Source organism: Hemitrygon akajei, chromosome 14 (genome assembly GCF_048418815.1).
Source record: "Hemitrygon akajei chromosome 14, sHemAka1.3, whole genome shotgun sequence".
Classification (NCBI taxonomy): Eukaryota; Metazoa; Chordata; class Chondrichthyes; order Myliobatiformes; family Dasyatidae; genus Hemitrygon; species Hemitrygon akajei.
The window spans coordinates 101,162,741-101,190,356 of NC_133137.1; the positions used below are offsets into that span (position 1 = coordinate 101,162,741).

A 27,616-nucleotide genomic window follows, 5' to 3' on the forward strand; every position below is an offset into this window, starting at 1 on the left:
CTGCTCGCACTATGTGACAAAGTTTCCCACTGTAGCCCTGTACTTAGCCTCATCTCCCTTGCTGATGCATCTAACTATGGCAGAGTCATCAGAAAACTTCTGAAGATGGCAAGTGATCATGATCTAAATTAATTACAAATATAAAACACAAAATAACTTATTGCCTCAGCAGCCACCCCATTTAATATGACACATCATCACTGGTGCAGCCAATTGGTTTTAAAAGTCACATAATAAGTTATATGGAGATCTGTTTTTGGAGACCTGTGTGCAGTCAAGGTGTTTCGATTGATTGCAGTAAAAATACACCTGTATCTGTGAGTCAGTATCCTGACACCGTGAAAAATAAAGCACATCCAAGCAACTCTGTAAAGAGGTTATTGAAAAGCACAAGTCAGGAGATGGATATAAGAAAATTTCCAAGTCAATGAATATCTCTTGGCGTACAGTTAAGGCAATCATCAAGAAATGGAAAAAAATTGGCAGAGTTGTAAATCTGCCTAGAGCAGATTTACAAAAACTGAGTGGCCATGCAAGAAGGGGACTAGTGAGGGAGGCCACCAAGAGACCCAAGACAACTCTGGAAGTTACAAGCTTCAGTGTCTGAGATGGGAGGGGCTGCACATAGAACAAATGTTATCCAGGTGCTTTGCTAGTTGCAGCTTTGAGGGAGAATGGCAGAGAAAGCCACTGTTAAAAAAAAACTCCTTGAAATCAGAGCTAACGTTTGCTAGAAGGCATGTTGGAGACTCTGAAGTAAGCTGGAAAAAAATTCTATGGTCTGATTAAAGCAAAATTGAGCTTTCTGGCCATCAGACTAAACACTATGTTTGCAATAAGCTAAACAGTGCACATCATCAAAACACACCATCCCTACCATGAAGCATGGTGGTGGCTGCATCATGCTCTGGGATGCCTCACTGCAGCAGGCCCTGGAAGGCTTGTGAAGCTAGAGGACCAAACGAATACAGTAAAATACAGGGAAACCCTGAATGAAAACCTGATGCAGTTGCAAGTTAACTACGACTTGGGAGACTTGTCTTCTAGCAAGACAATGACCATATATAACCATATAACAATCACAGCACGGAAACAGGCCACTCCGGCACTCCTAGTCCGTGCCGAACTCTTAATCTCACCTAGTCCCACCTACCCGCACTCAGCCCATAACCCTCCACTCCTTTCCTGTCCATATACCTATCCAATTTTACCTTAAATGACACAACTGAACTGGCCTCTACTACTTCTACAGGAAGTTCATACCACACAGCTATCACTCTCTGAGTAAAGAAATACCCCCTCGTGTTTCCCTTAAACTTTTGCCCCCTAACTCTCAAATCATGTCCTCTCGTTTGAATCTCCCCTACTCTCAATGGAAACAGCCTATTCACGTCAACTCTATCTATCCCTCTCAACATTTTAAATACCTCGATCAAATCCCCCCTCAACCTTCTACGCTCCAATGAATAGAGACCTAACTTGTTCAACCTTTTATGACCCCAAGCATAAAGCCAAAGCTGCATAGGAATGGCTTAAAAACAACAAAGTTAATGTCCTGGAGTGGCCCAAGTCCGAGTTCGGATCTCAATCCAATTGAGAATTTGTGGCTGGACTTGAAAAGGGCTGCTTACTCATGATCTCCATGCAAGTTGGCAGGACTTGAGCAATTGTGTAAAGAACAATGGGGAAAAATTGCAGTGTCCAGAGATGCAAAGCTAATAGAGACCAATCCACACAGACTCAAGGCTGTAATCTACTAAACACTGACTTGAAGGTGGTGAGTAAGTATGCAATCAATTTAGACCAATTTGTAGAAATTTGTTTTCACTTTGACACGGAAGTGTCTTTTCTATTGATCAGTGTCAAAAAAGCCAAATTAAATCCACCGTGATTCAATGTTGTAAAGCAATAAAACACGATAACCTCCAAGAAGGGGTGAACATTTTTATAGGCACTGTACATATATAGTATGCCACCAAATTAACTCCACTGTGATTCAATGTTGGAAAACAATAGCATATAGAAACTTCCAAGTGGGGTGAATACTTTTTATAGGCACTGCATTTCACCTCACTTCCCCGAGAACTTCCACTAATTTCATTTCCCCATAAACAACTGGCGTGAGCTCATTGGGCCAGTAGGGTCTGTTACCATGCTGTACCTCTAAATAAAACACAACAAAATCCTGCAACAGATACACACTTTCCTATGGATACTGATGGCTGCTGTTAACACAAAAAATTAAGTGATGATTTTAAGTGCTGCTCACAATACTGACTTATAAAGAAATGCCAAAGTGGGCTTGCCTCAAGGCTGGAGAAAAGCAGAGTGAGAATCTTTCTCCTTGGGATAATTTTTCAGCTTCCATCAGCAGTCAAACACATGCAAAAATCTTGATGGCAAGTGTGAAAATAAAGCACTTTCCACTGGCAATAAAACTATAAACACAGATCATTAACCCATGGAATAAAATTTCTTTCTGATCCAAAGCCATATGTTAATGTTAAAACACTATTAAATGGGCTCATTATTTTCTGTTAAAGTAACTGATTTTTTATACATATAAAATGAATATTAATATCACAAGCAGTACGATTTAGGATGTATCGATTCAAAAATATTCATTTTTTACAAGAGTCCCCTGAGGGGGTTTCCTTTTCTTAATGAAGCTCATTTATCCTATTTTTTTCTACCCTCTGTTAAAACATATTGAACAGAAACAACATGCATTTGCATGAATGAGAACCTTGTACTGCACTCTGTGGATAACAATTTTTTTCTGTTTAATATATGCATCGCATGGTTAACTTCTTTCCGTCCTCTGATCTGATTCTATTTGTTCCTCCTGCAAATAGACTGACAGTAGTGGCAGTCAGATCTTCGTCAGTCTCTTGGCTGGCACTCATCTGCCATTTCCACCCAACTGAAGACCTTCCTTTGCTTCTCTCAATTTCTTCTTCATCCCTGCAACTTGAAGCATGCTTGTTTTCTGCCCTTTCCTGGTGCTAATGAAGGATCATCAAACTAAAGGTCTACTTAACTCTCCACAGGAAAAGCTTGCTGAATATTTCAAACCAGAAGTTTGAGAAATCGATGTTCATGCTGTCAGGTTGGAGGCTACCCAAATGGAATACAAGAAGTTTTTCCTCCAACTTAAGTACAGCTTCATCATGACAGTGGAGGAGGCTATGGATAGAAGTAATGGAATGGGAATGGGAAGTGGAATTAAAATGGATGGCCACTGGGAGATCCCGCTTACTTTGGCATAGAGCGTACATGCTCGGTGAAGCAGTCTCCCACTTTATGTCAAGTCTCACCGATATACAGGAGGCCACACCGGGAGAACGAAACACAGTAATGACCCCCAACAGGCTTACAGGTGAACCGTCGGCTCACCTGGAAGGACTGTTTAGGGCCTTGAATGGTAGTGAGGGAACTGCAAACATTTGATTTAGTACTGTACAACAATAAAGGGATGAACAATGAACTTGTAAAGGGACATCTTGGAAACTACGAACAAACCTACAATCCCTGTCAATGTGGAGAACATGGGTAGCTGATGTAAATATTACTATTTGCATACTCCCCTTGAACTCACACACTGTCTTGATTTGCAAGTAAATTGCTCTTCTTAAATCATAGTTGAGTCTAAGTCCTGTAACTTCGACACAAAACCAAAAGACACGAGGACTGCCTCTGTTAAGTCCAAGGTGCTTCATTATACGTTTCTCATGGACTTTTAGCGATGTGTAATAAATGCTTGCCTTGGCCACATCCTAATAAGAGTAAATGGAAGATATAAATATGGAGATTAGCCTTAATAAAGTCACCAATAACTATGTCAATTTGTACTTCAAATATGTGAATATGTTTTTTCCTCATCTTAGGATTCCACCTACTTCCTTTGCCTGGGGACCAATCATATACATCCCTTATTACCAAGTCTCTCTCTATTGAGTCTTCCAGTTACCATTTTTAATGGTTGGACAGTCAACAAGTTGTCTTTTAAATTAAGTATCAACTCCTTGGTGCTGCTCTGAAATAAGCACTTCATTGGCTTTTCTCTATTCTCACCTGGGAGTTAAAAATAATCACAATATTCAAGCTCGACTATGAAGAATGGATCAGAACGTCAGAAATCAGCTAGCTACTGGTACCAAATGACTCATTTAGTGCCCGTGGAAGTGGCGTGATAAACGTAAATCAAGTCATACTATAGACATCAAAATTGAGAATCTTTCTGTTAAGTTGTATTGATCCAAGAAATCCCACTGTCAGGTTTACATTTATAGCTGTAATTATATTTATCTATTTAATTAGCTGTACAACAAATTCTGCTTAATTTAAATTTTTTTTACATCACAATGTTAAAAAAATCTAGAATAACTTCAGATAGTGTCAATGGCTATAGGAAGAATCAGAGACTAGTTATTCTTCAGTATGATTCAGCTCCTGACACCTCCTCAAAGCATTTGCATCTCCACTCCAAAACAGAAGTCAGTGAACTACTCTCCAGATGCCAGGATGAATGAAACTCAACATCATTCAGAACAGTGCTTTTGATGTCCATCCATCACCTTCATCATGAGGACATGATGGAGCTGTTACTCTGTGAGATACCCCACAGTATCTCACAAAAACAGCAAATTCCTTCACCAGAAACGAGGAACAGGTGCACAGAAACACCAAGCCATACACCATACAGTTAAAAAAGAGACCTACAATTAACTTCTCCAGAACAGTTAATGTTGGTCAATAAATGCCAGAGCTTGCCAGCAACTCACATCAGGTCACATGAATAAAAATATTAAAATGATGGATCAGAGCATAAGCAATGTCAGGGGCAATTAGCAGAAAATAACTTACAAATAAAAGATTGGTTGGAGCATGATTGTGCCTTTCTTGGAGCACTAAGTATGCAGCGGCAGCCCATTTAATTCTCATATATGTATGTGTGTGTGTGTGTGTATATATATAGAATTAATTTTCAAAACCTTGGAGTCTACACCAATGCCAGCACTTTTTTGCCCATCCCTAATTGCCCTTAAGGTGGTGATGCTAATCACATATTTTATCTGCTGCAGTCCCTTTACAGAGGTACACTTAAACACCTTTTTAGTTGGGAGTTCCTGAATTTAGATACAAACCTGTTTCAGAGCTGCCTGCAATTGCTGATACACTGCCAGACACATGTTGAAGAAAGAGCTGAATCATGTCACATAAAGACTTTATTCCCGTATTCTCCAAGAATAAGGGTTTGTGTAAGACGGTATTCACACTCAAAAGAAAAAAACTGCCTTAAGTCAACAAATACAGAAAAACGATTACAAAAATATTGTTGGAAACGAATAAAAAGATGACAGAATCACCCCATAAACTGTTAATATTTAAGGTCCGAGGGTGAAAACCTACATTTTATATAATCTTTTAAAATATGTTTCTGCAGTCTACATTTTTACGGCTGAACCTGAAGTGCTATTTTACATGTTTAGATATAACACTATAGACCTTGTGGCCATTTGAATAATTATCACAAGCCAATGTTGGAAGCAAGTTTGAGTGCTTTCCCAGGAGAGTGCTTTGCTTCCCTGTTATGTAAATGCAGAATACCATTCAACCACAAGCAAGTTCTGTTGTACGTTTTCTACAGTTACATGCTGCACTTTAGATGCGTGTGTTGCTCTGCTGGGCCAGAGAAAACTCCTCAGCAGAACTTAATGCAGTCACAGTTACACAACAACCACCAGACATAGAGCTCATCTTTGAGTTCATGAGGCATAACACCATCTGCTGCTATTTCCAGTTGTCTTTTCACTACAAAGATGAATGCTGTCTATTACATGGAATCATTTATTGACATATTCACAGAGTACCAAGTCCCTGGAATATTTAATCCCTTCCAGCATGTGGCTTGCATCAGTTAATTGGGTAGTTCAACACTTGCAGCAAAGTCTCCTCAATGCTGTGTCTCCTTGATCCTGTGGATATTGGGATCTATAGATTCACTCTTCTCTCAAATACAACACTTCGTTGCCTTGACTTAGTGAATGACACAATTGTCATGGGATTAAAAGATGACGCTTGAACAACTGCAACTAATCAGAAATAACAGAAAGTAAACTGTTAAAATCAATGTGACTTGGCCTTGGAAAATAGTTCTTGTTACTGTAATAAATGGGGCTCTCCTGATACTCCATTCTAATAAGTCTCAGAATTTACCTTGAAATAATAGGCTCTATCACTTTCATGAGGGAATAATTCCTAATAAAGATCAAAAAAGTTCCCTTCATATAAAAAATCTGCAAAACCAATGTCAGAAAACTAAAAAAACTCTCAACCTCACGTATTTCCAGATTAACATCCTTGATGTGAATAATAAATAACATTTCAATGCTTGATTATATTTGAATGCACAAATGTAAACTTTAAAAATCACAAAATTAAAATGTGCCTGCTATAAAAGTCTGCTGGTCTACATGAACAAACAAATACACTCAGAGAGACATCAGTGTTGTAAATACTGCATTCAAAGAAGATCCTTATTTTAATTGTACTTAGAGTAATGATAACTGTACTTTTTCGGGTTAAGGTTTAAAAGCTTTAACCAGTGCAAGTTAGGAAAATGAATCAGGTGGAAAAGTTTGATTTGTACTCATGTGCAGGTTCAGTGGAAAATCTACACCTGCCTATTAAAATTCAAATCTGTTCAAAATCTGCTTAAAGCATGAAGATAATATTAAATTGTTTAAAAAATACTTTTCCACATTTGGACAAAGATTCAAGCTTTTGAAATTTACTGTTAATAATCTACATTCAAAACAGATCAAGGAAGATGTGCATGAGTGAATGAGAAATGAACTACAGTAACAAGTGCAAAGAGGATTAACGGTTGGAAAAGAAAGATGTCTGAAGTAAATTGAAGGTGGATCAAGGGAAGAGCAAAGGCAGATTATGTAATGCAGTCATGAAAATAAAGTCTTTGAAACTGAGAAATCATTGGCTGTCCAGCTTGCAGATCAATGCTAAGATCTTTTGCTATGATATCCAACATTATTACAGATACAAATAGTTCAGCAAACAATACACCAAGTGTAGTCTAACTCATGTTTTGTAAAACTGCAACTTGTATCCAAATTTTTATATTCTATGGCCTGACCTATGAAGCTAAACATGCCATAACCTTCATCACCCCACCTACAAATTTCATGACATATACTCAGTGGCACCTGTACACCTGCTTGTTAATATAAATATCTAATCAACCAGTCATGTCAAGTCAAGCAAAGTTTAGTGTCATTTAACTACATACATGTATACAACATATATATGTGTGTGTGTGTGTATATATATCTATCTAAATAAATAAATGAGATGATGTTTCTTTGAACCAGGCTGTAAAGCACATAACACATGACAACTTATGAAGGTAAGGATAAAATATACAGATGAATCAATGAATAACAAACTAAAGTGCAATAATATTAAATATTGTAAGGTACAGAAAAGATTAACTAGTTACACTTTGAATCTTTGTGAATTCAGAAGCCTAACAACCTGGGGGAAGAAACTGACCGTTTTTTGCATCATTATATCCTGCCTGATGATAGAAATTCAAAAAAGATGCTGGATGGTTGGGTGGGATCCTTAACAATACTAAGGGCCTGCATATCCAACACTTTCTGAATGCATAACACATTGAACTTTAAAGTGGATGGGATATAGCAGCAGAAGACCACAAACATAAACTTAGTGGTCACTTTATTAGGTACAGAAGATACTTAATAAAGTGGCCACTGAGTTTTTGCCAGTGATAATAAACCTGATTTTGATAACTGTGTTGTCACATTCAGAGAACCACGGAGGTAAACCCCAAGATGTTTGAAATCCAAGCAACAGGCTCTTCAATCATAAAAGTTGCAGCAAAGTTGGATTCTTTATCAGCCAACAAGGCGTTCATCAACAAACTTTGTCTTACTCTGCATGGATGTGCTCAAACTGTGTCTGTAAATATGGTACAGAAGACTGATGATATGTAGTTCTCAGAAAGGGAATGGTGTGCATTGAGCGATACACCGACCGATTTTTTGGAAAAAGGACTGACAGGCATTGAAGATGATATGCCTGCTACAGTGGAGCTAGAAAGTTTGTGAACTCTGCAAAATGTTCTCTATTAGTGCATAAATATGATCTAAAATGTGATCAGATCTTCATTCAAGTCCTAAACCGAGATAAAGAGAACCCATTAAATAAATAACACAACAAAAATATACATATTCACTTATTTATGAGAAAAAATACCCAATTTCTCATGTATTACAATATACAAATCAGTTTTCAGAGGACTGTAGAAAGCCTATAAAATTTGCTGATCATAGAATCTCAGATGGAGACGAGAGGGCGTACTGGAGCGAGATATACCAACTAGTGGAGTGGTGTCGCAGCAACAACCTTGCACTCAACATCGGTAAGATGAAAGAGCTGATTGTGGGCTTCAAGAAGGGCAAGACGAAGGAACACATAACAATCCACAGAGGGATCAGAAGTGGAGAGAATGAGTAGTTACAGGCTCTTGGGTGTCAAGATCTCTGAGGACCTAACCGGGTCCCAATGTATCGATGCAGCTATAAAGAAGGCAAGACAGTGACTGTACTTCATTAGGAGTTTGAAGAGATTTGGTAAGTCAACAAAAACACTCAAAAACTTCACAGATGTACAGTGGAGAACATTCTGACAGGCTGTATCACTGTCTGTCTGCTGAGGGGTGGGGCTACTGCACAGGACCGAAAGAAGCTGCAGGGGATAGTAAGTTTAGTCAGTTCTATCTTGGGTACTAGCCTACGAAGTACTCAGGACATCTTCATGGAGCGGTGTCTCAGAAAGGCAGCATCCATTATTAAGGACCCACAGTACCCAAGGCATGCACTTTTCTCACTGTTACCATCAAGGAGGAAGTACAGAAGCCTGAAGGCATACACTCAATGATTCAGGAACAGCTTCTTCCTCTCTGCCATTCAATTCTTAAATGGATATTGAACCCGTGAACCCTACCTTACTTTTTCAATATATATTATTTCTGTTTTTGCACAATTTTTAATCTCCAACATCCATATACTGTAATTGATTTACTATTTATTGTTTTTTTCTTCTATATTACGTATTGCATTGAACTGTTGCTGTTAAGTTAAATTTCACAACACATGCCGGTGATAATAAATCTGATTCAGATTCTGAAGAATTGTAGAGATACATGAAGCTGGAAAAGGCTACAAAAGCATTTCTAAAGACCTGAGTGTTCACCTGTCCAGAGTAAGAGAAATTGTCATCAAATGGAGGAAATTCAGTACTGCTGCTACTCTCTGTACGAGTGGGTGTCCTGCAAAGATCACACTAAGAGTACAATGTACAAAGCAGAAGGAGATGAAAAAGAACCCAAAGGTAACAGCAAATGATCTGCAGAAATTTTCATAACTTGTTAAAGTCTCTGTTCATGTGTCCACAATAAGAAAAACACTAAACAAGAATGGTGTTCATGGAAAGACATCACAGAGGAAACAACCACTGCTGCACACCTCAAGTTTGCAAAAGGCCACCTGGATGTTAACACTTCTGGGACAATGTTCTGGGTGCATCTGTGGATGTGAACTTCCCACTATTCAGGACATTTATAGTGACAGGTGTGTAAAAAGGGCCCGAAAGATCATTGGGGACCCAATTCACCCCAACCACAAACTGCTACACCTGCTACCATCAGGGAAATGGTATTGCAGCATTAAAGCCAGGAGCATCAGGCTCCAGGACAGCTTCTTCCACCAGGCCATCAGACTGATTAATTCACACTGACACAATTGTATTTCTAAGCTATATTGACTGTTCTGTTGTATATCTTACTGTACATACTATTTATTACAAATTACTATAATTTAAACATTGCACATTCAGACGGAGACGTAACATAAAGGTATTTACTCCTCATGAATGTGAAGGATGAAAGAAACAAAGTCAATTTAATTCACTGTTCTGTGGAGAGATGAGACACAAAACAACTGTTGCCAACTGTTAAATAATGACATTTCAACTGCAGCTTAAGACAATTTATTTTAATTCTCATACTTCCAATATCATTCTGTAAAATTTTATTTTGATATGACTACAGAGGTCAGAGATCCCTCTGAATTCTTAATGGCAATTTAATTTTTATAAAAAATGGTCACTGATACTTAATCTTCTGCAACCTCAAAACATTCCCTCAAGATAACTCCCACTGTACACTGCAAACTCATGCTCAACTCAATTACTGTACAAGCCTGAATTAAATCGAGTAACATGCAATAGCTATAATGACATGGGGCTAAATCTGGAATTGTGGTATACAAGTTACTTTTCAAGCAAGCGAACAGAAAAGACTCATGTGATACAAGTGTCTTTGTCACCTTTCATTTTCAGTGGATGGGAGGGGCATGGGATGCATAAGTAGTACATAATGAAGATGGCATTCCATAATTCCAAGTGCTTCATATAAATAAAATGTTGCACTCAATTGAGATTTTAAAATCATGTGTCAACTATTTTACTTTATACAATTGTATTAACATACAAATATGAAAGAGAGCAGCAAGATAAATTCTGTTCTTTCAGCAGAGGCATGCTGATCACCAATGTCCATCTCTACCATGAGCTCAGGTGCAGCAAAACTTCAATAATCTGGTGTCCAATTGTTTAGAAATCCTGAAAGGACAGTGTTTGGCTACTGATCAGTTCAGGGAATAAGCCAGGCTTTGTGAATAAGCAAGGTGTGTGGCCAGAGATCAAGGGACCAGATCACAAGGAATCAAGAACATTGATAGATTTGCAGCCAAAGCTGTACTTTGGAACGCTGTGCTTCCCTCTCCCGTTAAACTCAATAGGTTCATTTAAAATATTATCATGTTATAAAAAGTGGAATAACATTGTGTTCTGTTGAATTATCAAAGCTTTGTTGTATAAAGTTTAACACCTTGATCGAAAGACTGATTTCTGAGACTTATCACTGGCCTCAAGTACGGAACCTGAAATGTACAATTAAGGTTTGGCTACATATAACTGATAAAAGATAAGCAGATATACAATAACTGTGGTGCATAGTTCTTAAGGGGTTAAAATTACCAGAACTAATGAGGATTGTCCACGAATGTCAAGAGAAAAGCCAGACTCCAACTTTACATTATCAAAATGTTTTCTGAATCCAGGATGCATTCTTGTTATATTTTGAAAGGTCCATTTCTTTGTGCATGACATTAGACAAGTACTTGGATACAGAGTGGCTTCTGTTGAAGTATTGTGATAGCTTGGACAAGAACAGGTGCTGTAACTTACATGGATTTACACACAAGAAATGCGACCTCCCCTCTAATGATCGAAATTTTGTGTGACACTCAAAACTTGTTAGTTTGAAAAATGATACAAAAATCAATACATTTATGTTACAGCTTGGAACTCACTTCCAGTTACCAACATCTTGAACTCTGAAAGGATTAATCCCCATTCACTAATATTATAAAAGCATACTTTGATATAATGAGTTCTGTTATGTCGTCAAGGACACAATGTAGAGATAATCCAAAATACTCTGAACAGGAGGTATTTTAATAATAGAAAGGCGATGATAAAATGAATGAGATCAATCTATTACGATGAAGAGGATATTTTTTATGGTCCTAGGGAATGGACAGAGAAAGGCAGAGTGGCAGAAGAAAAAAAGTATTGGGAATTGATAAATACAGACAAATTCTACAAATTGAAATGTCACAGACACTGTAAAACCGAAGTTGCTGGAATCACTCAGTGGGCAAGGCAGCATCTGCAAAATCAGAGTTAATATTTCAGGTCATCTTTCAGATCTGTCGAAAATTCAGCACTTCCAATGAAGGAATTTTGACTCTAAATCTTAACTTGGTTTCTTTTTCTACCTATACTGCCTGACTTGCTGAGTGCTCGCTTTATTTCCCATTATTATGTTATTACGTCAGTGATTTGAGGCTGAAAACTAGTACACAGGTGGCGGGAGAAGAAAAACAAATAAATACTTCCCAAATAATGAACCCTTCCTTTTTTAATAAAGATGCATAATGATAAATATTTGTCATTTCACTGTCCAATACAGTAAAATTAATAATTGCTTTACCAGCAAGCTTTCAACCATACAACAATGAAAAATTCTATTCCGAAGTATCTATTCTCTATACTGCTATTTTCATAGTACTCACAAATAGGATAGTCACAGCTTCCTGATATTGCTTCAATAAATATATTGCTATCTTTTCAGTTTATTCAATTTCAATATGAAAATTCTTTTATATAATAGTTGCAGTCTGCCTTAATCTGTAATGCCTATTTTAAATTAAATCACTTTTTTATTCTGTCAGTAATATTGAGTTTGAATTTATAGCTGCTTCCCAAAGAAATTTGTAGTTTTCCCCCCAACTTAAACAGACATAAGATGATGTTATTTATTGAAATACGGCTCCAAGCAATGGTTAACATTTGAAAAAAAACACCTTTTGATATAGGCATGATTACATGGAGGTGCGCAAATTCTAAATCTAATGTAATTGAGCAAAGAAGATAAATCACTAGAAACTGCCTATTACTTCTTCCTCCCAATACCAACTTGTTTATTTCTCAGTGGCAACTGCACTTGAAGTTGGTTCCAGAGACAGTTTTGCTCAGTTGCTAAGCAAACTTGCCTCTCTCAGCATGGCATGAGTTCCAAATACAAAGAATGGTACACCAAGGAAATTTTTGAAAAAAAAAACATTTAAACAGAAGCTCCATCTGCCTATTTTGGATATCTTGGTGAAAGCTAAATTTTGCAAAGATTTTACATGCAGAAAATCAGGAATTCGTACAGTTATCGACCTAAGCCAAAACTGATGAGCTCCTCAAGTCCGTAACTGCACTCTTAATTTTTCTCTGCACAACTGGCAAATCTAACTCACCTGCTTCTTTACCAGTATTCCCCCTTTTCTCTTTAATGTCCTGTCAATTATTTGTTATTGCCCCAATCATGGTTAATGGCAGATTTAAATAGAATACATATGAATTTTTCCCTACCTAAGATACATGTACATTTTTCCCCTGCTGTCTCTTGAATTGTTTCTTTTTACTCATATGGTGACCAATATTCCACCCCTCCAATACCAATTTTACACTGCCTTTAAAAATATTCACTCCCTTTATAAGTTTTCAGGTTTTATTGTTTTACAACATTTAATCGCAAATTATTTAATTTGGCTTTTTTGACACTGATCAACAGAAAAAGACTTGGATAGATTTTTGCATAGTAGGAGAATTAAGGGTTATGGGGAAAAGGCAGTCAGGTGGAAATGAGTCCATGGCCAGTTCAGCCATGATCTTATTGAATAGCGGAGCAGACTCTACAGGCCAGATGACTGACTCCTGCTCCTACTTTGTAGAGAAAACAGATCCGTATAAAGTGATTAATTACAAATATAAAACACAAAATAACTGATTGCATAAGTATTCATCCCCCACCTTAACATGGCATAACAAATCATCACTGATGCAAGACGAAACTGGCATACTCCTTACCAGTAGGACACAAAGTAAAAGGCAGGGACCTTAGGAGAACTGAGAAAGACCTTAGTTTTCTGCAAGTGGCAACACAGGTGAGTAGGGTAGCGAAAAGAACATTTGGCACATTTGCCTTACTCAGCCAAGAAACTGAGAAGTTTGCAGATGTACAAAACATTGGTTAGACTGCACTCAGTTGTGTTGTGTACAGTTCTAGTCATCACACTACAGAAAAGATGTGGCAACAACAGAGATGGCACAGAATAAATTCACAAGGACATTGCCTGGAATGGAAGGCTGTAATTCCAAGGTGGAATTGGATAAAATTTACCTTTTTACTACTCTTCTTCACCTCATGCAGAAGACGGTGAATGTCTGGAATGGAATGCCAGAGCAAATGGTGGTGGCGGCAGATAAATTATTGTGTTTTAAAGGCACTAGGTAGGTACTTGAATAGACTATGGGCCTAATGAAAAGAAGTGAGATTAGTGATGGGTAGGCATCAGAGTTGGCATGGATGAAGTGGGTCAAAAGGGCCAATTCCTCAGTCATACGATTTTATGAATCCATGTTAAAGTAAAATTATTCAAGTGTATTTTTTGCGGTGCTTTGTATTTGACAAGTGAAAAGCACAAAAGAAATAAAAACACCCAATATCATGTTTGCGAAATTCATGGAGGATGCCAGATATAGTGCACAAACCTCTTCTGCAAGTTCAAATCTTGTCTTGCCTGTTCTTGAGCCCACTCTTTAGCAATTTGTTTTCTGACCTCCTCATTAGTAACTGCAGAGAGTAAAAAAAAGGAAAAAGGTTAGCAAAGTAACACAACCTCTGAAGCAATTATCAATGGCTATGTGAGTATCAAAGACCACAAGATAGAACAAATACTTCCAATTGTTTAAAAATTAATTATACATTTCATACTGGAGTTTACATCTTTGCTCTCGTCCCTCGCAGCAAAAAGGAGATCATGGCCAACTACTACAGTATATTATCAGCATTTCATTATTCTTGACAATAACGTTTCCAGAATGACCATTCATTCCTTCATACATCTTGAGACTAGTAAAACCAAAGTTATCAAATTAGACTTTATACATGACAGGTAGCTCCCACCATAAGAACATATCTAATGCATTAAATATTTTAAGGTAAGGAATGAGTTTAAAAAATCAAGTTGTAGAAGAAATGACAAAAGTTTGCAAATGACTTCCTGCTTGTGTAAAGCCTCCATTTACTTTCTCTTTCCTCACTTTCAACGTGGGTGCTATCAACCCACTAAATAACAGGTTTACCAAGCACTAAGGCGAGCAATGGAAAGTAAATACATCTGCAATGGGATTTTAAAGAACACCCAAATTTCTGAGACCAAAAATTAACAATACATTAATTTTATTTGTGCAATAGTCGATGATAAACAATAAAGCCATTTTTTTCCATTACCTGATTAACAAACCGATTGAAATGTGTTATTTTTAATGGATACAAGTGAAAAACCACACGACTTGCAGAAATCCATTGTCTGAGATTTACCATCACACACCTTTGGACAGATTTGTAACTGTCTTTAAATGAAGTGGTTGAAACACAGTTCACTGCTTTGATACAAAGCTCACAAGGGTTAATTCTAGCAATTTGTTTCCATTGCTTTGCTGGTATGAATCAAGTCACAAACATCTTTGATCATGACCTAAAAATTTAAACACAGTATTACCATGAGTTATTTAGTAATTATTATGGAGACTCCAGCTAACTTGAATCCTGAAGCTCACACAGATATTCACACTTACAACACCAGAATGGAAGATAATCTAGTTAGTAGATAATACATTCAGTAGCCACTATATTAGGTACACTTTACACCTACTTGTTAATGCAAAGATCTAAATCAGCCAATCAATGTGGCAGCAATTCAATGTATAAAAGCATGCAGACATCTTCTAGAGGTTCAGTTATTGTTCAGACTAAACATCAGAATGGAGAAAAAATATGATCTAAGTGACTTTGACCGTGGAATGATGAGGTGGTTTGAGTATCTCAGGAAATACTGATTTCCTGGTATTTTCACTCACAACAGTCTCCAGAGCTTACAGAGAAGGGTATGATACACCAAAAAAAATCCAATGAGCAGCAGCTCGGTGGGCAAAAGCAGTTAGTGAGAGAAGTCAGGGGAGAATGACCAGACTGGCTTAAGCTGACAGGAAGGCGACAGTAATTCAGATAACCACGTGTTGCAACAGTGACGTGCAGAAGAGCGTGTCTGAATGGACAACATGTAGAATCTTGAAGTGGATGAGTTACAGCGGTAGAAAACCGTGAACATACACTCAGTGGCCACTTTATTAGGTACAGGAGGTGACTATTGAGTACAAAGCGACTATAAAGTGACAATAAAATGACTATTGAGTACATTTTCTATCTACTATGGGCAGAAAATCTTTCAGAAGTGTCGCAAAGTTGTGGATACTTCATGGACTTCCATTATTTCAGAGAAGCCAAATAATATCAATGGCTGTCACTCAACATAAATCTATACTGGCATCAGTCTCATTCCCTCGCTGTGTCTGTGGTTTCAGGTGTCAATCTACCGGTAATTTCCTCTTGAAAGCAATTATTTGGTTGTTTCTACTACCTTACTGGTCAGTAAATTTCAGATTCTAACACCGTCTGCATATACATGGGAAACTTTTTTTATTTCTTTCTTATTTATTGTCCAAGTTTTAAACAAATATCTGCAATCCTCAAAACATCAATCAATGGGAGCAGTTTCCCTCTATGTTGCATATCTATAAAAAAGTTCTGGAACTGCTTTGTGCCAACATCTCACAAGTTGTGCTCAGGCAACTTTGGCTTGCTACATTGCATTTATTCACACATTCCAAGTTTGTAGATTTGTACATAACATGCTGGACTTTAGACTATTGGGATCTTCTCAAAACAAAATGTCTAAGCATCAGCAATTTTATTCAGTGTTCTTCATACACCATCAAAAAAGGATTCTTTTCATGGAATTTATATACTTCCACAACAAAAAATCTTTCCATTCATTTTTAAGACCAAGTTTTATTGGGTTCATGCAACCTTAAATGGCTCTATTGTTGCTGCGTATTGTGATAGGCAATGCTGGTATTCAGCTTCACTGAACTCTGGACTGGACTTTTAGTTGGACATCAGAATTAAGAATTCACCTTATTCTAAGGGTTCAAACCTGATTTCAGGTGCTTTCTGTGCAGAGTTTGCCCACTCTTTCTGTGATGGTGTGGGTTTCCTTTGGTTTGGCCTAACACCAAAAACTAAATCTTAGTAGATTAATTGGGAATTGTAAATTACCCCTGCTGTGCATTAAAGACACAAAGGATCAGAGGGGAGTTGATTGACATGTGTGACAGAGAAAAAACTGCAGATTCCCTCTTCCTCAGCCCTTTTGCCTTTTTCACACATTACCTTCCAGCTTCTCAGTTCATCTCTCCCTCTCCAACCAGCTGGTTTCACCTATCACCCACAAAAGGGCTATTTCCAGCATCTGCAGATTTTTTCATTTGTTATTCTCCTATCACGTTTGTTTGTACTCCTTCCCCTCTGTTACGGGAAGCAAGTTCGTGGATTTGGTAAGCAGGACAGAAGACAATGATTGCGAGTACACGTTAACCATTTATATTCAAACAAACACTGAAACACTCAAATGAGTATCTAAGTCAAACAAGTACTCATTAGGCCATTTTTAAGCTACAAAAACCACAACACTAAATATTCAATAACACTTCTAACTCAACAGTACTTATGTTTATTCTCCTTAAGTTACACAACTACAAAACTAAACATTCAATGAACTTACTCCGCTAAATATGCATGCACACCTTCCCAGTGGTTCTTCAGCACTGGTCATGACTTCAGTTTGAAGAGGGTCCCTGGGAAAAGAGACAGAGTCTCTCGCATGTACTATTCCTTTACCCCTGGGGTGCCTGAAACTGGAAGCCAGAGCCATGGTGCGAAAGCCAGCCAATGGAGAGAACTACTACATTCTTCAAATGAGTCAATCAATGACCAGCAACTGCTGAAGTGGCTTTCGACTAGCAAGTAAGTTAACCCTTCATGTTACCCCCCACCTTCTTATTCTGACTTCTTCCCCTTTCCTTTCCAGTCCTGCCTGAAATGTCAAATGTTTATTCCATTTCCAGTGATTCTGCCCAACTTGCTGAGATCCTCAATCATTTTGTCTGTGTTACGCTGGATTCCCAGCAGAATGTCTTATGTTTATGTTAAAGGAGGAGAAAGGGATAGGAACTAATGGAGTCCCTCCCTATGAGGCAGAATGGATCTGATGAAGCAAATATAGTTATTAGCACAAGAGTCAATATCCTGGCTGGTTGGCTTCTTGATCATTTCTCAGCCATTCCTTAACATTGAGTTTAGTATTTGATTACTCTTGCTAACTAGTTCAACATCACTCATTAAGTCTATCCCTGATATTGCCTTTCCTTTCGTTATTTCATCAGTGAATTGGTTTCAGATTGAATAAGACAGACTAGATTTGGAAAGACTTTACAAAATTTTTCTCTGAAACAGAAAGTTTGAGAGCATCCTGTGCAAGCTTACGTCTTACATCAGAGACAGATCACCACAATACTTAAATCACAACAGTGATAAAGCAGTTACATACAAAATTTGGAGATATGTTTACTACCCGTGATTGAAAACTAGAAGTTGCAGCAGTGTGTACAGTGTGGAATGTTGGATTATTTTACATTTCTTTAATAAACCTAACAATTTTTCAGTATCTTGGTTAAAATAAGAATATTTTAATCATGCAATCTGACCAAATCACTTACCCGAAAGATAATGAAGCTGAAAAATATTACCTTGAAAATGTCACAGTATCAACAAAAGGCTCAAGGAAAGGAAACTGTTTCACTGACATGCTACAAGCACTCTCATGGTGACTGATGTCAGATTCAGACAACTCCTTCCATTTACTCAATAGATGACAGAACTCCAAGGGCCAATAAAAGGATCAACCAAAGTGAGGAATATGAAGGTCTGGCAAGAATCAATAGTTAATTAAACAGACTCATTTACAACACAGAACTAATGGCAGGAGTAATGAATATTTTGAATGAACAGTTCTAGTTGCTGATGCAGGGTTCTGTAATACTCATAAATGTTGGATATCACAATTTTGTCTAAAATCATTATAAGTTAACTGCTGTGGAAAAGGTAATATCATATGGGGGGGGGGAAGTAGTTTAAAAATTAGTTTCTTGTTCAAATGCATTATTTAGATGTGCTAAGATAACATACCACTACAGTACAGCTCACGATGTTCCACCTGGAATGTTACCCGGTATCCATATCAAAGTGCAACACTACTGTATTCACGTTTCTACATTTGCTTTATTGTTTCAATAAATTTGACAAACTACATTTTGAAAATAAAATTATTTTTTGGAAAACAACAGGTAGCTTTCATGTTTGTTAACTGCTGTAAGACTGTCATATAGAAGTATGCTCATTAAAGTAAGATTACTATTGATGCTACTGAATATAGAAGAGGTCAAATATATTGTCAAATTTATTAAAAAATTAGGTTGCTCTTACTGAGTCAAAAGTTTGTATTTAAAATTGTATTTCATAATATCACAAATTTTCAAATGTTAAAGCTCAACTTTTATCCATGTTTATTCTTTACTATTAAAATTATGCAGAAAGCTATTATATGTTCGAAGTGTCACTGGATAATTTGTACTGTACAATATTCAATTTATGCACTTTTCTTTGTTTATCTATGTGTAATTTATTTATAGATTTAATTCTTACTTTCCTGAGATATCGTGTGTAATATGTGTTATGTGCACTACTGTGCTTTACACACTGGTCCAGAAAAATGCTGTATTGTCTGGCAGTATATACATGTACATAGCTAAATGACAATAAACTTAACCTGACTTGACATAGTATTTTTCAATATGATATACCCTTTCAAGTTCAGAACCAACTCAAATTAAAACTCCCCATCAATAGAACACTACAGCACAGAATAATATGCTAATTATAAGATTCCTAACAATGGCAACCTTTAGCATCTTCAGTACAAATTGACAGTGCTGAAGTAATTTAGTAATGACACCCGTGATGAGAGAGTTCACTGCTTATTAAAGCAGAAGATTGTTCTTTATTTAGATTGTGGTGAGGAAGATATTCAGTTGGAGAGAAGTGGAGGTAGATACATACTGCACAGTTTTACTCGCTAATAGCATCTAACTGGGTGCAACAACTTCATTAACTAGGCACTACAAAATGTACTGTGAAGAATAACAGTATTTTGCATGGCACATAAGGAATAATTAGATTCTCCTACCTTAGATTTTTAAGATCAAAATATTAATACTAGAAGAATGGGGCTGTGCAGCAACACAACACTTCAGGTAGCATCTATGGATAGGAAAAAAACAACTGACATTTTAGGCCAAAACACTTCATTAATAATGATGAAGGGTCTACTGCCCAAAATGGCAGCCGTTTATTTTCTCCATTGATGCTGCCAGACCTGCTGAATTCCTTCAGCATTTTGTATGTATTATGCTGGGTTTCCAGTATCTTCAGAATCTCGTGTGTATGACTTCATGTTAAATGGCCAGAGAAAAGAAATTTAAAAAAAAAATCAATTTAGCCAAGCCATCCCCAATGGTATTTGTAGGCGATAAACAAAACAATCACAACTGGTCAATAAACTGGAAAATTAGAGGAGTAAAATTAATGCACGTTTTTGAAACATGTCAATTGTATTATCAATTTAATAGCAAAAAATGTAGTCAGCTCAAGGATCTCACAGGTCAAATGCTGAAATAAGACAGGAAGAATTCCTATTGTGACTACAAAAAGGGCTTAATGTTTAAGTATTGTCTTCAGAAATATCATATTACTTTGATTGCATTCAAAATGTAAATGCAATAGCAGATTTCTCTTCAATGATGTATTTGCCTGTGGTGAAAGTGAACAAGTGCTTAAATGGGTTCACTCAATAATGGCAGTGTTGAACATCAAACAGGATACCGTGAATTCATAATCATAAAGCATTTCCAAAACAGCTTGGTATTTATTAACTGCCATAAAATTCAAATCATTTTAAGTATGAACCAGAATTTGATTTTCATTTGAAATACTTTCAGGAAGACTGCTAAACTGGTCTTTAATTCAGGTAAATGCAGTGTTGCTTTTTGACAAGGCAGATCAATGTAGAACATTCCCAGTAAACAGTAAGGTCCTGGGAGTGTCATAAAATAAAGGAGCCTGGGAGCTCAAGTTCATAGTTCAGAGAAACTGGCATTGTAACTATATAGGGTGGTGAAGGTGGCTCTCTCCCTCCTGGACTCCAATTCATCATTATTTGAGACACAGCCGACCACAGTGGTATCATTTTCAAATCTGCATAAGGACATGCTGCCTTCAGGGGATTTGCAGGCATTAGGCCTCGCCAACCTTTGTATTGATGCCAGGACTCCAAACTGCAAGCCTTGACCTCTGGATTCCCTGATATAGGGGGGTGAGAGATAGGAAGGGCACTATCCCTCGCACCTCCTGTTTGCAGTGACCTTGGATCCTGGGAGCTATCCACCTTGGGGGGGGGGGGGGAGAGAGGGAAGGAAGGGTTTTTGGGATCACCAGCCCTTGTCCCCCAAGTCTTTCTGCACAGGTGTCTTTTGTTGCATGTCCACGTCGCTACCTTTCAAACATGGAATGCAGAGCAGAGGTCTAGACTCTGGTCTGATTTCTAACTCCTTCAGATCCCTGTCCTGAAACTCTAATCTGACTCCTAACTCACTTCTCTGTCCCCAAAACCATCTCTTAAATCTAAAAAACAATTGTCTGAGCTACATCCTCGACAGAGACTGCAGCTCAGCTCCATCTTGACCAGAAGTCAAGATAAATTCACCCTTGTAACATGAGGAACAGCTACCTTACTAGAATACCCAAGGTAAAAGGTTTGCTCAGACTTCAGATGTCATCTTAAAAAATAAATAGAATTCTTTTTAGATTCAGAATGTAACAGCAAAACACAAAATTATGATGAACTTGAACTAACTGCGAAAAGCACCATCTTACTTGTAATTAGATTACAATTTGTCACAACCCAATCAAACTAAATGATTTCAAATAGGCTTCTAATTTAATTTTAGGAAGCACAAGTAAATTAAGATGATAGTTTTTAAATAGTATAATCAATTCCAAGCCTGGGAAAAAGAAAGAAATTCTGAAGGGACACAAGAGAATCTTTCCACTCAACTGAATTACAGCTGTCAAATAAGTGATGTGATTTAAAGCTAACAGCATAAATAAATTCAAACAATTCAATTCACTGCTGGTGAATAAAAAAAATCAAAATGACACACCAAATCAGAGTGGGCAACTGAAGCAATTAACTATTAATTCAAAGTTATAAATTGCGTTTTTAAATGCATTAACCATGAAATCTGCAATCTCTGGACGAAAGAGGTGAGGAGAGATTATAGCTTTGAGTAGGAATCGAGAAATGTACTCGAATTGCTGGACAGTATTAATACAATAAAGAAACATGGGTGGGGAGGGGAGGAAGCAGGAGGAAAAGGAAACAAGTAATTTCAAATTTTTACTGAAGTGAAACTGGTGGAACTTGAGAAAGTAGCAGGGTGCTTAGAAAATCACAAGTAAGTTCAATTTTAAATTATAGATCAATGGCCTGGATTTTCCAGGGAAACAGCTTAAGTTTCAAATTTCCCTGCAAGTTTGGGATTTCGGAATTTGAATGTGGCAGTTCCAAACTTAACGACTTCTCTTCGGAAGCCTTTTCCCAAATGTACTCTTATTTGCAGTTGAAGTTTAGCAGCAAGGTATGGAATTATGTCTGTACTGGAGAACCTGTTACAGTTTAAACTTCAAGTATAATCAGATTCTCCATTCATTAAAATGGAAAGTAAGTGAAATAAGTACCAAGGTATATTACGAGGGGTAATTGATATGTTCGTGGCCTAAGGTAGAAGGAGTCAATTTTACAAAACCTAGCACAGTTATTTTTCAACATAGCCCCCTCCTACATTTATACACTTAGTCCAGCAGTCGTGGAGCATACGGACCTTGGACCTCCAGAAGGTATCCACAGATGGGTGATTAATAAGTTTGTGGCCTAAGGTAGAAGGAGATGAGTTATACAGCTCTCGTTACATGCACATACAGGTCAACTCTTTGAGTGATTATGCAGAAAGTTTGAAGTTAATAACTCATCTCCTTCTACCTTAGGCCACGAACTTACCAATCATCCCGATGAGTTATTAACTTCAAACTTACTGCATAATCAAAGAGTTGAACTGCATGTGCATGTAAAGAGAGCTGTATAACTCATCTCCTTCTACCTTAGGCCATGGACTTATCAATCACCCCTCATTTTTAAAAAAATATACTTTATAGATTGACTGCTCCAAAATGTTCTTGTGCAGAGTTTCTGACAAAGAAAGTAAATATATACCATGAAATAAGCTGGGAAGGAAAAACTTAATCAATTTAACTGTGTCCTCTGCTCCAGTAACTATGGTCATAATTATTTTAAGTAATCTGGTGTTCCTAAGTGTTTTATTTTTAGATTATTAAATAAAATGTTAACTTTAAAAATAATTTACATTGCAAATATTTTTGACCATTACCAAGAGTCAAAATTTTTGCCAACTAAGCCAGGGCCATGAGTTAGTCAGTTAGCAACTTTTCTTCCCCTGCACATACATGAGTGGAATTTGTTCTCTTCCTTCCGCTTGCCTAGTAAGCTCCCTGGAAAGCTCTGCTGCTTTGAACAACCATGCAGCTAAAGTTTGAGCAAGCACATTGCCACACTGATACCAAAGTATGGATTTTCACAAAGGTTAACAGCGACTGTGGTTGAATCATAGTTGCCTGTAAATTCTGGGCCAGTCACTTTAATGGAGGTTCTGAATGTAATATGTCCAACTTTGCTAAAAATGCAAGGTGATAATAAGATTGCAGCCAACACAAAAATTGATGGGATTGTGGATAACGAAGAAAGTTGCAAAGGATACAGCAGAGAACAAACACAAAATAGCAGATGAGGTTTAATATGGACAAGTGAGGTGCTGCACTTTAGGAAGTCAAATATAACAAAGTATGTACTAAATGGCACGGATCTTTAGAGTACTGATTGACAGAAGTATCTTCAGGTACAAGCCCATAGCTCTCTAAGAATGACAACTAAAGTAGATAAAATTGTAAAGGAGGAATACTACGTGCATGCCTTTATCAGCTTAGGTACTGAGTATCAAAAGTCAGAAAGTCATGTTGCAACTGTTTCAATAGAAACTTTGGTTAGGTTACATTTCACATTGTGTGTATAGTTCTGACTGCGAAATTACAGGAAGGATTTGAAGGCTTTGGACATGGTACACAAGAGGTTCACTGGGATGTTGCCTGGATTAGATAGGATTAGGTGCTAGGAGAGGTTGGACTAACTTCAATTGTTTTCACTGGAGAACTGAAGGCCAAGTGGAGATATGATGAATTCATGGGAGACACAGTGGCATGCAAAAGCTTGGGCACCCCTGGTCAAAATTTCTATTACTGTGAATAGCAAAGTGAGTAAATGATTACCTGATTTCCAAAAGGCATAAAGTTAAAGGTGATACATCTCTTTAATATTTTAAGCAAGATTACTTTTTTATTTCCATCTGTTACAGTTTCAAAATAACAAAAAAGAAAAAGTGCCCGAAATTAAAGTTTGGGCACCCTGCATGGTCAGTACTTAGTAACACTCCCTTTAGCAAGTATCACAGCTTGTAAACACTTTCTGTAGCCAGCTAAGAGTCTTTCAATTCTTGTTTGGGGAATTTTTGCCCATTCTTCCTTGCAAAAGGCTTCTAGTTCTGTGAGATTCTTGGGCCGTCTTGCACGTACTGCTCTTTTGAGGCCTATCCACAGATTTTCAATGATATTTAGGTTGGGGGACTGTGAGGGCCATGGCAAAATCTTCAGCTTGCGCCTTTTGAGGTAGTCCATTGTGGATTTTGAGGTGTGTTTAGGATTATTATCCTGTAGTAGAAGCCATCCTCTTTTCATGTTCAGCGCTTTTGTTTTAAAATAGACAGTGTGATGTTTGCTTCCAGAATTTGCTGGTATTTAATTGAATTCATTCTTCTCTCTACGATTGAAATGTTCCCCATGCCACTGACTGCAACACAAGCCCAAAGCATGATCGATCCACCCCCGTGCTTAACAGTTGGAGAGGTGTTCTTTTCATGAAATTCTGCACCCTTTTTTCCTCCAAACATACCTTTGCTTATTGCGGCCAAAAAGTTTCATTTTAACTTCATCAGTTCACAGGATTTGTTTCCAAAATGCTTCAGACTTGTTTAGATGTTCCTTTGCAAACTTCTGATGCTGAATTTTGTGGAGAGGACACAGGAAAGGTTTTCTTCTGATGACTCTTCCATGAAGATCACATTTGTGCAGGTGTCGCTGCACAGTAGAACAGTGCACCACCACTCCAGAGTCTGCTAAATTTTCCTGAAGGTCTTTTGCAGTCAAACAGGGGGTTTTGATTTGCGTTTCTAGCAATTCTACGAGCAGTTCTCTTGGAAAGTTTTCTTGGTCTTCCAGACCTCAACTTGACCTCCACCGTTCCTGTTAACTGCCATTTCTTAATTACATTACGAACTGAGGCAATGGCTACCTGAACACACTTTGCTATCTTCTTATAGCCTTCTCCTGCTTTGTGATCATCATTCATTTTAATTTTCACAGTGCTAGGCAGTTGCTTAGAGCAGCCCATGGCTGCTGATTGTTGGGACAAGGTTTGAGGAGTCAGGGTATTTATAAAGCTTTGAAATTTCCATCACCTGGCTTTTCCTGACGATGACTGTGACCAAGCCATAGCCCTAACAAGCTAGTGAAGGTCTGAGACCTTGGTAAAAGTCATCTGACAGCTCAAATCTCTTGGGGTGCTTACACATTTGCAAGGTGCTCCATTCTTTTTTTTCACTCTAAAATTGCACAAAACAAAAATAATACACTAATCTTGCTTAAAATGTTGAAAAGAATGTTTCATCTTTAACTTTATGACTCTTGGAGATCAGTTCATCTTCTAGTCACTTAACTATTCACAGCAACAGAAATTTTGACCAGGGATGCCCAAACTTCTGCATGCCACTGTATATTCAGTACCTAGATTCTTTTTTACCAAGATGCAAATGTTAAATAATAAGGTATAGTTTTAAGGTGAAGGGGCAAAGTTTATATGAAATGTGCAAAGCAAATTGCAGTGATGGGTGCCCAGAACGTACTGCCAGGGAGGGCAGAGGTTGGTGGAAAAAGATGTGATTGTGACATTTAAGAGGCATTTAGATAGGCACCAGGTAGATGGAATTAATTGAAACAATATGTATCATGCACAGGTAGATGGGATTAATTAGACAAATAATTTGGCACCATGATTGACACAGATCTCATGAACTGACAGACCCATTCCTTGCTCTCACGACACAGGAATTTCATGCCATTTGCCGGTGATATAAAACCCAACTCTGATTCCCTACTGTTTTGTGTCCTTTGACTGGAGTGTCAGCCGAGATGATAATAATGACTAAAATAGATAAAATAAAATCCACCATCTTGCCCCATTGGTTTAAATCTGAAGTAGGGAAGTATGAAATTATATACATTGGTAGGAAGAAAGGAAACAAGATTCTTCAGAAAAAAACCCAAAAAATCACAGGAAAGATATCGGACAATAATGATGTACAAGAGTTTTGGGAATCAAGGTGGTAATCAAGAATAGCTTGAACAATGCACAGAAAATGCTGGAGGAGCTTTACAGGTAAAGCTGCATCTACTGAGTGAAGTGAGAATCCGACTTTTCGGGCTGAGAGCTTTCAGCAAGAATAGAAAGGAAGGAGGCAGAAGACAGAATAAAAAGGTAAGGGGATGGGTAGGAGCACAAAATTGCAGATAGTAGGCTAGTCCGAGTGAGAAGGAAGGCAAGTGGGTGGCTGAAAGGGAATGAGAGGGAATAATGTGAGCAACTAGGTGAAGAGGTAGAGAGCTGAAGAAAAGATCCACTAGGAGAGGACAGTAGACCATGAAATAATGGGAGGAAGGTGATGGGCAGGGGAGGAGGAAGAGAAGAGGTGAAAAGGCCATTGAAATGAGGGAAAGCATGGGAGGGGGTTGAAACAAGGGAAATGGAGGGTAGTGTTGACTGGAAGTATCAGAAATCAATGTTGATGCCATCAGGTTAGAGACTACCAAAACGAAATATGAGACATTGCTCCTCCACCCTGTGTCTGGCCTCATTATGGCAGCAGAAGGCAGAAATGATTTAAGTGGCACTGGGAGATCCTGGCTATTGTGGCAGACAGAGCAAAGGTGCTCGGCACAGTGATCGATCCTCCAATCTGCACTGGATCTCATCGATGTAGAGGAGGCTGTACCGGGAGCAATGGATTCAATAAACGACAATGGTAAACTCACAGGTGAAGCACTGCTCTGAATGGAAGTGAGGGAGAAGTGCAGGAGTATTTTAGCTTTTAGCACATTTGCAGGGTTAAGTGCAGTGGAGAAATCTGCCATCATGTGTTCATTGCCCTGTCTTTTCATTCTGGCTTCTGCCCCCCTCCTTTCCAGTCCTGATTAAGGATCTTGGCCTGACACACTGAGTCCTCAATTCCCTCCAAAGCTGCTACCCAACTGTAAAGCTCCTCTTGCATTTTTGTGTGTGATGCTAGAGATTTCCAGCATCTACAGAACCACTGTGTGAAGGTTAAAGAAAGTGTGTTAATTATAAGGAACTTTGTTAAGACCACACTTGGAGTTGTGTACTAAATTTAAAATTCCTTACTCAATGAATTAAGGTTCATTGGACTGATTCTTAAGATGGCAGGGTATTCAATGAGGAGAGAGTGCAACAGAGGCTAGAAGCTTTTTGTTCTTCCAAGTCCAGCCGACCTCAGTGAAACAAAAATATTTTGATGGGAAAGTACTGAGGAGCAGTCTCTCTGTATAGAGAATCTAGAACCATAC

General features: G+C 37.8%; 1 protein-coding gene across 1 annotated transcript in view; it reads right to left on the reverse strand.

The window, feature by feature from the left end:
- The window catches only part of chchd3a (coiled-coil-helix-coiled-coil-helix domain containing 3a), a 298,399-nt gene that overhangs the window by 199,486 nt on the left and 71,297 nt on the right, over nucleotides 1-27,616 (reverse strand). The window contains exon 3 of the mRNA XM_073066790.1: nucleotides 14,272-14,353. Coding sequence (XP_072922891.1) covers nucleotides 14,272-14,353 — 82 coding nt within the window. The remainder of the gene's footprint in view (nucleotides 1-14,271; nucleotides 14,354-27,616) is intronic.